A 12,284-nucleotide genomic window follows, 5' to 3' on the forward strand; every position below is an offset into this window, starting at 1 on the left:
TTGTGTCTGTGTGTGTTTGCATGTGGTTGTTCGCGTGACAGTGGGCATGTCTGTGTGTGTGGGCGCGTCTGTGTGTGTGGGCGTGTCTGTGTGTGTGGGCGTGTCTGTGTGTGTGGGCGTGTCTGTGTCGGTGCGTGTGTCTGGGCTTGTCTGTGGAGGCGTGCTCGTGCACGTGTCTGTGCGTAGGCATGTCTGTGCGCGAGCCCATGTGTGTCCGTGTTCTGAATAGGGGTCTGAATTACTTTTGTGCAATCTGGTCCAGTTATTCCGTATGCTCTAACCACACTTCACCTGAAAACCACACTTGGCCTTGGCTCAGGACTATGTAGTGGGACTTGAACCGACAACGTTCTGATTTTGAGACGAGAGCGCTACCCACTGAGCCAGCACTGATACCAGTGGAGTCTCGAACGAGTTTACTCTGAATGTTCCAATCATTTCATCACACGGTTCTAGTCTGCGATAATTCGGAACATGTTTCTCATTCCCTTTTGCAGGTTGGATGCTCAACGTCCTTTTTGGGCAATACTGTAACATCAGCCAACACAATCGTGTAACTGTGGAGAATACGGCACTGAGGGATTACCACACAATGGCTTTCACTGAGGTGGTGAGTGCAAATTCCTTTCAATTCAGTCTCCATATTCCCTGTTTGGCTCTTGTGCCCAACCAGAGCAAAGCCAATTCTTTTTCTCGAATAAGTTTGTTTTACATTCGTAACTTTTGTGTTTATCACGGTGATGGATTTTAAGGATGTAGAGATGAACATACATCCATTCCAAGCACCACTATCAGCAACAGGCAGCTCCCTCTACACTCCCAGGGCAGGTACAGCATGGGGTTAGATACAGAGTAAAGCTCTCTCTACACTGTCCCATCAAACACTCCCAGGGCAGGTACAGCATGGGGTTAGATACAGAGTAAAGCTCTCTCTACACTGTCCCATCAAACACTCCCAGGGCAGGTACAGGGGGTTAGATACAGAGTAAAGCTCCCTCTGCACTGTCCCATCAAACACTCCCAGGGTAGGTACAGGGGGTTAGATACAGAGTAAAGCTCCCTCTACACTGTCCCATCAAACACTCCCAGGGTAGGTACAGCACGGGGTTAGATACAGAGTAAAGCTCCCTCTACACTGTCCCATCAAAGACTCCCAGGGCAGGTACAGGGGGTTAGATACAGAGTAAAGCTCCCTCTACACTGTCCCATCAAACACTCCCAGGGCAGGTACAGCACGGGGTTAGATACAGAGTAAAGCTCCCTCTACACTATCCCATCAAACACTCCCAGGACAGGTACAGCACGGGTTAGATACAGAGTAAAGCTCCCTCTACACTGTCCCATCAAACACTTCCAGGGCAGGTAAAGGGGGTTAGATACAGAGAAAAGCTCCCTCTACACTGTCCCATCAAACACTCCCAGGGCAGGTACAGCATGGGGTTAGATACAGAGTAAAGCTCCCTCTACACTGTCCCATCAAACACTCCCAGGGCAGGTACAGCATGGGGTTAGATACAGAGTAAAGCTCCCTCTACACTGTCCCATCAAACAATCCCAGGGCAGGTACAGGGGGTTAGATACAGAGTAAAGCTCCCTCTGCACTGTCCCATCAAACACTCCCAGGGCAGGTACAGGGGGTTAGATACAGAGTAAAGCTCCCTCTGCACTGTCCCATCAATGTAGTTCAAACCCAGCATTAAAAGAGCACCCCATACTACCTCAGACTTTGTGTCTTTCTCAGTATCTACACCAACTGTACTGTGATCCCTTTGAGTGAGATTGGCAAATTAGGAACGTTTTATGTTGTGCGCGTATTGCCATTAAGAACTGATTGATACGGCAGAAACGCATTTCACGTCAGACTCTAAGAACTTGCAGACAGGAATATTCATCCTATTCAGACAGAGCTAGCTTGTAGACATTGTCAAAGCAGCGGGCGGGGGAAGGGGGGTGGGTGACTACCAGTCCCTTCACATCTGATTCTATCAGTTCCTTTCTCTAATTGAGAGTGCTCCAGAATTGCCAAGAAACGATAGAGATGAGAAATCCGTGTGTGTGTATCCCTCACCCCACAGGGAGATTGCCAGTCACACACCATTGAATCAACATTGGCCTCTCTTTGCCTTACACAGGTGCTGGATGTGATCCTGACAGAAATGAGTGAGCATGTGAACGAGGACTTAGCTGATCTCTCCCAGTACGAATGGCAAGTGGAGGAAGGAGACTTCATTGAGGAGTAGTGACATCAGGATGACTCAAACTGATGCTTTCATACATTGCAGCCTCTCATTTGTTTTCCTTCCTATCACATCATTTAAACTTCTCAATGCCCTTCCCAAATTCATTTTCTTATTTGGACTGACTATCGTATCTGTGAACAGCAGCTATTCCTCCACATGAGGACCCACAGACAGCGAGGAGATATTACTCTGTTGCAGAGGAGTGAGGAACTTTGGCCATGGTGCTGGGAGACTGCCCTGCTCTTACACCACGGGAGCAGTACCCTGCACCTCTACAGGGAGCCATAAACTTTATTTTAATGTAAAAGACAGCACTTGCAGCAACACAACAGTTCATCAGTCCTTCGCTGGAGTGTCAGCTTCGTTTATGAAAGTGTCCACTTCTCGAGGGACTTTGTCACTCCATGAGGTTATTTGGGCAAGCCTCCTTCAGCTTACAAAGACCGCCATGTTGGGAAGTGTTTGATGCTGTTCTCAGTGTGCACTGACAGTGAGAATGACTCTGGAGGGTTCCTTCCCCAAAGGGCTGACAATTCCCCTGCCCCCACTGTACAGATTTCAAAAGGACGTCAGGTGTTTAGAAGAACTCTGAAAGGGCCATTCTTGGATACTGTGAATCTTTCAACATCAAATGAAGGCGCCCGTTGGAGAAGTGGGTTGGACAGCAGGCCTTTGTCTTATCCTGACCGACAGTGAGAAGTCCGAGAGCCATTAATCATAACCCCGGATACCAGGATCAAAGACACTGCAAGTGTGAATTATTCTGCACAGCGGGGTTCATCGACAATGTTCGAACAAAAACCTGCTTCCGAATCATGTTCAGATAGTGACCTAGCTTTCCTGATTCTAATGCAGGTGGTTATATTTAAATTGAATGGGTTCCCATCAGTGCTGCAATTGGAAAATCAAGGCTACTGTCTGCAATTTGATGAGGAATTTGATGCTTGCACGGATTAACTAATACCTGCAAATGACATGCTGAAAACTAATCAAGTGTTTCAAATGATTTATAAATATAATAACAGATACCCGGGAGTGAGTTACAGGCTGGAATCTAATCGAGGGTTTTGGGGGATTTATATAGCAGATACCCGGGAGTGAGTTACAGGATGGAATCTAATTGAGGGGTTCGGGGGATTTATATATAGAATAACAGATACTCGGGAGTGAGTTACGGTCTGGAATCTAATCGACAGGTTCCGGGGGTGCGCCGGGGGGTTATACATAGAATGACAAATACCCAGGAGTGAGCTACAGGCTAGAATCTAATGAAGGGGTTTGGGGTGTGATATATAACAAGGGGTTTGGGGGGTTTATATATAGAATAACAGATACCCGGAAGTTAGTTATAGGCTGGAATTTAATCGGGGTGCGGGGGCGGGGTGGTTTATATTATCAAATGACAAATACCCGGAAGTGAGTTACAGGCTGGAATCTAATAGAGGCATGCGGTTGGTTTATATATAAAATAACAGATACCCAGGAGTGAGTAAAAAGTTGGAATCTAATCGAGGGGTTCAGGGAGGTTTATATATTGAATAATGGATACCCGGCAGTGAGTTACAGACTGGAATGTAATCAAGGGGTTCAGGGGGGTTTATATATAGAATAACGGATACCTGGGAGTGAGTTACAGACTGGAATCTAATCGAGGGGTTCGGGGGGTTTATATATAGAATAACGGATACCCGGGAGTGAGTTACAGGCTGGAATGTAATCAAGGGGTTCAGGGGGGTTTATATATAGAATAACGGATACCTGGGAGTGAGTTACAGACTGGAATCTAATCGAGGGGTTCAGGGGGGTTTATATATAGAATAACAGATACCCGGGAGTGAGTTACAGACTGGAATCTTATCGAGGGGTTCAGGGGGGTTTATATGTAGAATAACGGATACCCGGGAGTGAGTTACAGGCTGGAATCTAATCGAGGGGTTCGGGGGGTTTATATATAGAATAACAGATACCTGGGGTGAGTTACAGGCTGGAATCTAATCGAGGGGTTGGGGTGGTTTATATATAGAATAATGGATACCCGGAGTGAGTTACAGGCTGGAACCTAATCGAGGGGTTCAGGGGGGTTTATATATAGAATAATGGATACCCGGGAGTGAGTTACAGACTGGAATGTAATCAAGGGGTTCAGGGGGGTTTATATATAGAATAACGGATACCTGGGAGTGAGTTACAGACTGGAATCTAATCGAGGGGTTCAGGGGGGTTTATATATAGAATAACAGATACCCGGGAGTGAGTTACAGACTGGAATCTAATCGAGGGGTTCAGGGGGGTTTATATATAGAATAACAGATACCCGGGAGTGAGTTACAGACTGGAATCTAATCGAGGGGTTCAGGGGGGTTTATATATAGAATAACAGATACCTGGGAGTGAGTTACAGACTGGAATCTAATCGAGGGGTTCAGGGGGGTTTATATATAGAATAACGGATACCCGGGAGTGAGTTACAGGCTGGAATCTAATCGAGGGTTTCGGGGGGTTTATATATAGAATAACAGATACCTGGGGTGAGTTACAGGCTGGAATCTAATCGAGGGGTTCGGGTGGTTTATATATAGAATAATGGATACCCGGAGTGAGTTACAGGCTGGAACCTAATCGAGGGGTTCGGGGGTTTATATATAGAATAATGGATACCCGGGAGTGAGTTACAGACTGAAATCTAATCGAGGGGTTCGGGTGGTTTATATATAGAATAATGGATACCCGGCAGTGAGTTACAGACTGAAATCTAATCGAGGGGTTTGGGGGTTTATATATAGAATAATGGATACCCGGGAGTGAGTTACAGATACTGTGAAGTTAGTTACAGGCTCGAATCTAATCGAAAGGTTCGGGGGTTTTATATATAGAATGACAGATACCCGCCCACGAGAGGCGTGAGTTTGGGGCTCAGAAGAGGCGAGGACCCAGGGGCAGCACGGCCCAGCCCACACTGCGATATGTGTGCACACTAGGTCCGTGCAGCAGAGCTGGTCTCCAGTTGTCCTGGTTAACCCTTGCCACTGGACCAAGACCTCGCTCTGTCAAGCCCGTGTGGTGGCTGGTGTGCAACGGTCACCCCACGTTAAAAAAATCCACCCACAGGCATCTTCCAGCCTTCAACATGTAGTTCGGAATCTGGAATATTGAAACACCTGTGAACTCATCCATTTTTGGCGTGGAAGCAAGTCACCCTCGCTTCGAGGGACTGCCTATGATGATGTAGGAAAGAAGGCAGCCAATTTGCGCACAAGCAAGCTCCCACAAACAGCAATGTGATAATGACTAGATAATCTGTATTTTTGTTCTGTTGATTGAGGGATAAATATTAGCCAGGACATCCGGGGATAACTCCCCTCCTCTTCTTCAAAATAGTGTCTTGAGATCTTTTACATCCACTTGAGAGAGCAGACGATGCCTTGGTAATGTCTATCCGAAAGATGGCACCTCCGTCAGTGCAGCGCTCCCTCAGTACTGCACTGGAGTGTCAGCTTAAGATTTTTTATGCTACAAGTTCCTGGAGTGGGACTTGAACCCACAACCTTCTGACTCAGAGGTGAGAGTGCTACCCACTGAGCGACAGCTGACACTCTAAAGTGTAGAGTGGTGCCCCCAGGGGTCGGTATTGGGATCACTGCTGTTTTTGATATATATTAATGGCCTGGACTTGGGTATACAGGTCATAAATTCAAAGTTTGCAGATGACACAAACTGGTAAATGTAGTGAACAGTGAGGAGGATAGTTACAGACCTCAGGAGGACAGACAGACTGGGGAAATGGGCGGGCACGTGACAGATTAAGTTTAACAGAGAAATATGAAGTGATGCATTTTGGTAGGAAAATGAGGAGAGGCAATATAACCTAAATGGTACAATTTTAAAGGGAGTGCAGGAATTGAGAGACCTGGTGGTGTATGTACAGAGAGACCCAGGGGTATGTACAGAGAGACCCGGGGGGGTATGTACAGAGAGACCGGGGGGGTGTATGTACAGAGAGACCCGGGGGTGTGTGTACAGAGAGACCCGGGGGTGTGTGTACAGAGAGACCCGGGGGTGTGTGTACAGAGAGACCCGGGGGTGTGTGTACAGAGAGACCCGGGGGTGTGTGTACAGAGAGACCCGAGGGTGTGTGTACAGAGAGACCCGGGGGTGTGTGTACAGAGAGACCCGGGGGTGTGTGTACAGAGAGACCCGGGGGTGTGTGTACAGAGAGACCCGGGGGTGTGTGTACAGAGAGACCCGGGGGTGTGTGTACAGAGAGACCCGGGGGTGTGTGTACAGAGAGACCCGGGGGTGTGTGTACAGAGAGACCCGGGGGTGTGTGTACAGAGAGACCCGGGGGTGTGTGTACAGAGAGACCCGGGGGTGTGTGTACAGAGAGACCCGGGGGTGTGTGTACAGAGAGACCCGGGGGTGTGTGTACAGAGAGACCCGGGGGTGTGTGTACAGAGAGACCCGGGGGTGTGTGTACAGAGAGACCCGGGGGTGTGTGTACAGAGAGACCCGGGGGTGTGTGTACAGAGAGACCCGGGGGGTGAGGGGGGGATGTACACAAATGTTTGAAGGTGACAGGACAAGCTGAGAAGGTTGTTAAAAAAGCAAATGGGATCCTTGGTTTTATTAATAGAGAAACCGAGTCCAAAAGCAAGGAAGTTATCCTAAATCTTTATAAAACACTGGTGAGGTCCAGTTCAGGGCACCACATTTTGGGAAGGATGTCAAGACCTTGGAAATGGTGCAGAAGAGATTTACTCGAATAGTCCCAGGGATGAGGGACTTCAGTTACGTGGAGACACTGAAGAAACGATGGTAGTTCTCCATAGAGCATAGAAGGTTAAGGGGAGATTTAATAGAGGTGTTCAAAATCATGAAGAGTTTTGATAGAGTAAATAAGGAGACCTGTTTCCAGTGGTAGCAGGGTCGGTAACCAGAGGACATGGATTTAAGGTCATTGCCAACATGAAGAGAAAGAATTACGCAGCGAGTTGTTGTGATCTGGAACACGCTTCAAAAGGGAATTGGATAAATACTTACAGGGCTGTGGGGAAAGTGCAGGGGAGGGTTTGGGATTAACTGTTAAAGTGCCAGCACAGACACAATAAGCCGAATGGCCTCCTTCTATGCAATATGATTCGATGATTTTATGAAACCCTTATCCATTCCTTTATCCCCTCCAGACCCGACTCTTTCAATGCTCTCCTGGCCGGCTTTCTATTCTCCAACGTCCGTAAAATCTGCTCATCCAAATCTCTGCTGCCCGTGTCCTATCTTGCTTTCCCATAAATAATAGGTATGTTGTTATTAGTTTATAAGTTTAAAAAATAAATTAAGGTACTGTGAAGACAATTCATTTGTGTTGTAGGAACTTTAGTGCGTGAGACCCATACCCGTGTTATCGTTAGTCCATGTGCTGCGAAGATGCGATTAGGTGATTGTGAAGCACATTGTGTTCCAGCTCCATACAGCGTCATCTGGTCCCATCCATGGCACTACAGACACTATAACTAACCTTGGTACTTCTGGGCTAGAAACCAGCCAGGGTCCCCATTCTTGATCACTATCCAGGAGCCCGCTGGAAGGTGCATGTGTGTGGACACAGTCGGTCTCCATTCTATTGCCATCCACAACCAAACAGCTTGTGCACTTTGAGTGGGTGAAAGGCACCTTTTGCCAGTAGAAGCAATAACCAGGACTACTGCCTGACTTTCAGTTCCTCCTCACCAAACCCAAGTAAACCTGGTCCTTCTGCTCTGTGTGCCATGGTTTGGAGCTGGCCATTACTGTCACCCTGCAGGCTATCCAGGAGCTCTTGTTCCAACTTAGCTCAAAGGCTTTTCCCCCAGTGAGGTGAGTCAACCATTCAGATCTCTTGGACGTCTGATTAAGTTCAGACTTAATCCAAGTGCATTTCTAAGTTTCAGTGCATGTGCTCAGTGATGGAGAAGCAATAGATATGACACTGGACTAAAGAGTTAGACTCCAAGAGAACATTCAGCCTTCAATCTATATTTACCGATCTATACCTAGCCACGCCCGAGATGTAGCTAGCCCAAAATAGCACTTGCTGGCATATTGGTCACTCTTTCCAATGAGGGAATAGTTATCCTCAAAAACTAAGCAACCACACCTATCACCACAAGTAATCAGCTGAGACCCCTTAACATACGATGAGAGCTGTGTTGAAATCTCAAAAACGATGGAAATTTAAGATTAATTTATTTTTTTCTTTGGCATGACACAAATCTGACAAAGAACACAATAATGAAAATCACACTTTTATTGCGTGTCCTCGCTCGGTGTGGTGTACTCCCGCCAGACTTCGGCAACCTTCTGCGGTATAGTCTTCACAAGTGAAGGCAGCTGTTCAATGCCACTGACAACATACTCACTGAGAAATAAGAGGCAGTTGTTAAGGCAATGTGCATGGGAGAGTGCAGAGGGCGCGTTACTCTGTATCTAACCCCGTGCTGTACCTGCCCTGGGAGTGTTTGATGGGACAGTGTAGAGGGAGCTTTACTCTGTATCTAACCCCCTGTACCTGCCCTGGGAGTGTTTGATGGGACAGTGTAGAGGGAGCTTTACTCTGTATCTAACCCCGTGCTGTACCTGCCCTGGGAGTGTTTGATGGGACAGTGTACAGGGAGCTTTACTCTGTATCTAACCCCCTGTACCTGCCCTGGGAGTGTTTGATGGGACAGTGTACAGGGAGCTTTACTCTGTATCTAACCCCATGCTGTACCTACCCTGGGAGTGTTTGATGGGACAGTGTACAGGGAGCTTTACTCTGTATCTAACCCCATGCTGTACCTACCCTGGGAGTGTTTGATGGGACAGTGTACAGGGAGCTTTACTCTGTGTCTAATCCATTCTTATCTATTGCTAGGTCAGCACAGAATACACAAAACAATAAAGTTATGTGCAAATGAAGATTTCTCTTCCCAAATGCCTGAGCTTCATATGCAGTTTCCACCCCAACTTTTATTATATATACACTTGAATAACATCAGATAGAATGTGCTGGGTACTCACGTGCTGGATTGAACCAGAGGATAAGTTCTGATTGTTTCAAAGATAGCTTTGCTTTGTTGTGCGATTTGTGAAGCGAGTCCTTGTAAAGTTTCATACGGGTCGGCTGCAGTATCGGTTTCATCCAACGGGACTGCCTCAGACACTGAAAATAGAGACAGAAGAGACAAAGATTGGGACCGAGTGTCCGGGAACCGGGACCGAGGGCAAGAAGCCTGGAAGAATTTAATTGGGGACAGGAATCGGGGGTGCGTGGGTGTTTCATAGGAGATCCATCTAACCCCGTGCTGCACCCGCCCTGGGAGTGTTTGATGGGACAGTGTAGAGGGAGCTTTACTCTGTATCTAACCCCCTGTACCTGCCCTGGGAGTGTTTGATGGGACAGTGTAGAGGGAGCTTTACTCTGTATCTAACCCCCTGTACCTGCCCTGGGAGTGTTTGATGGGACAGTGTAGAGGGAGCTTTACTCTGTATCGAACCCCGTGCTGTACCTGCCCTGGGAGTATTTGATGGGACAGTGTAGAGGGAGCTTTACTCTGTATCTAACCCCCTGTACCTGCCCTGGGAGTGTTTGATGGGACAGTGTAGAGGGAGCTTCACTAAGAACGTAAGAAATAGGAGCAAGAGTCGGCCTTTCGGTCCTCTGAGCTTACTCTGCCTTTCAATGAGATCATGGCTGACCTTATACCTCATCTCCACCTTCCCGCATTGTCCCTGTATCCCTTAGTTCCCTTAGTATCCAAAATATCTATCAATCTCTGTCTTGAATATACTCAACGATTTAACATCCATAGCCCCTGGGCTATCCAGAGCCCTGGTTAGACCTCACCTTTAGCACTGTGAGGAGTTCTGTGCATCACACCTTAGGAAAGATATATTGGCCTTGGAAGGAGTGCAGTGTAGATTTATCAGAATAATACCCGGACTTCAAGGGTTAAGTTACGAGGAGGGACTATACAAATTGGAGTTGTATTCACTAGAATTTCGAAGGTTGAGGGGTGATCGCATCTATGTTTTCAGGATATTCAGGATAGCTAGAGAGAAATGGTTTCCGTTGGTTGGGGAGTCTAGGACTAGGGGACATGGTCTAAAAATTAGAGCCAGACTTTTCAGGAGTGAAATTAGGAATCACTTCTACACACAAAGGATGGTAGACGTTTGGAGATCTCTTCTGGAAATGGCAATTGATGCTAGATCATTTGTTAATTTTAAATCGGAGATTGATAGATTTTTGTTAACCAAAGGCATGAAGGTGTATGGAGTTAGATCGCAGATCAGCCATGATCTCATAGAATGGCGGAACCAGCTCGAGGGGCTGAGTGGTCGACTCCTGTTTCTATGTTCCTAGAATTCCAAAGATTCACAACCCTTTGATTGAAGAAATTTCTCCTCATCTCAGTCCTAAATGGCTGACCCTTTATTCTGAGACTGTGACCCCCTAGATCTAGATTCCCCAACCAGGAGGAAACATTCTCCCAGCATCTACGCTGTTAAGCCCTGTAAGAATTTTACATCTTTCAATGAGATAGCTTCTTATTCTTCTAAACTCTTAACGTTGTAGGGATATCCTCATCGGACAATCCCAGGAATCAGACTATTGAACCTTTGTTGCACTCCCTTTAAGGCAAGTATATCATTCCTTGGGTAAGGATCTGCTTTTCTAATCACTTGCTGTACCCTCAGTTTAACTTTCTGTGATTTGTATACAAGGATACCCAGGTCCCTCTGAATACCAGCATTTCCCAAACTCCCACCATTAAAAAAATACGCTGATTTTCTATTTTTCCTACCAAAGTTGATAACTTCACACTTCACCACATTATATTCCATTCACTTGACCTGTCTATATTCTTTTGCAGGCTATTCGTCCTTCTCACAGCTTACTTTCCCACCTAGCTTTGTATTGTCAGCAAACTTGGATATTTTATACTCAGTGTCCTCATTTAAATCATTGATATAGATTGTAAATAGCTGATGCCCAAGCACTGATCCTTGCGGTACTCCACTAGTTACACCTTGCCAACCCAAAAATGACCTCTTTATTCCTACTCTCTGATTTCTGTCTGTTAACCAATCCTCCATCCAAGCTAATATATTACCCCCAATATCATGAGCCCTAATTTTGTGTAATAACCTCTTGTGTGGCACCTTATCGAATGCCTTTTGAAAATCCAAATATAATACATCCACTGGTTCCCCTCATCTATCCTGCTTGTTACAACGATTGGTCAAAGATGACTTTCTTTGTGTTTGAATGTGAGGCGCCACATACATACCAGCCAGTACTAGACTAAAGGCAACGAGAATGACCAGAGCTACGACTGAAAGCTTCATTTTGATTTTTCTTGTCTCTGTTTTCTGCCATAAATGAGAAGAAACACAATTGGTTAAGAGGCGTGGCCTTGAGTTAATGGGTCAGACTGATCATGTGGGCATGTTCAGAGTATCCCACCTACATTACAACAGTGACTACACTTCAAAAAGTATTTCATTGGCTGGAAAGCGCTTTGGGACATCCGGTGGTCGTGAAAGGCACTATAGAAATGCAAGTCTGTTTTTTTTCTTTTACTGCCACTCATAGCATGCTCTGACCCACGTTCTGTCTTTCACTCACTGCTGTGCCTCACACTCTTTCTGTCTTTCGCTCTGTTACATTAGTTTCTGGAATGGGTATGTTCATTTTTGTGATGCAGTTTATCCCCTATCTCTCGCTCCCCCCCTCTCTGACTCCTCCTCCTTCTCACTCACTCCTCTACATAAGAACATAAGAACATAAGAATTAGGAACAGGAGTAGGCCATCTAGCCCCTCAAGCCTGCTCCGCCATTCAACAAGATCATGGCTGATCTGGCCGTGGACTCAGCTCCACTTACCCGCCCGCTCCCCATAACCCTTAATTCCCTTATTGGTTAATCTCTAAACTCTACAATCTCTCCTCTCTCTCCCTCCCCTCTCTCTCCCTCTCCCCCTCCCTCCTCCTCACTCGCTCCTCTACAATCTCTCCCCTCTCTCTCCT

General features: G+C 46.6%; 1 protein-coding gene across 18 annotated transcripts in view; it reads left to right on the forward strand.

Moving 5' to 3' along the window:
• The window catches only part of LOC139276493 (uncharacterized), a 97,394-nt gene that overhangs the window by 39,361 nt on the left and 45,749 nt on the right, over positions 1-12,284 (forward strand). For 8 of the 18 annotated variants that reach the window (XM_070894588.1, XM_070894587.1, XM_070894590.1 and 5 more), the window contains 2 exons: positions 498-610; positions 10,831-10,893. In XM_070894588.1, coding sequence (XP_070750689.1) covers positions 498-610; positions 10,831-10,893 — 176 coding nt within the window. Of the gene's footprint in view, positions 1-497; positions 611-2,132; positions 6,361-7,420; positions 9,139-10,830; positions 10,894-12,284 lie in introns of those variants that run through there. The other 10 variants (XM_070894601.1, XM_070894600.1, XM_070894596.1 and 7 more) reach the window with 7 other exon arrangements.

This window comes from Pristiophorus japonicus, chromosome 11 (genome assembly GCF_044704955.1).
Source record: "Pristiophorus japonicus isolate sPriJap1 chromosome 11, sPriJap1.hap1, whole genome shotgun sequence".
Taxonomy (NCBI): domain Eukaryota; kingdom Metazoa; phylum Chordata; class Chondrichthyes; family Pristiophoridae; genus Pristiophorus; species Pristiophorus japonicus.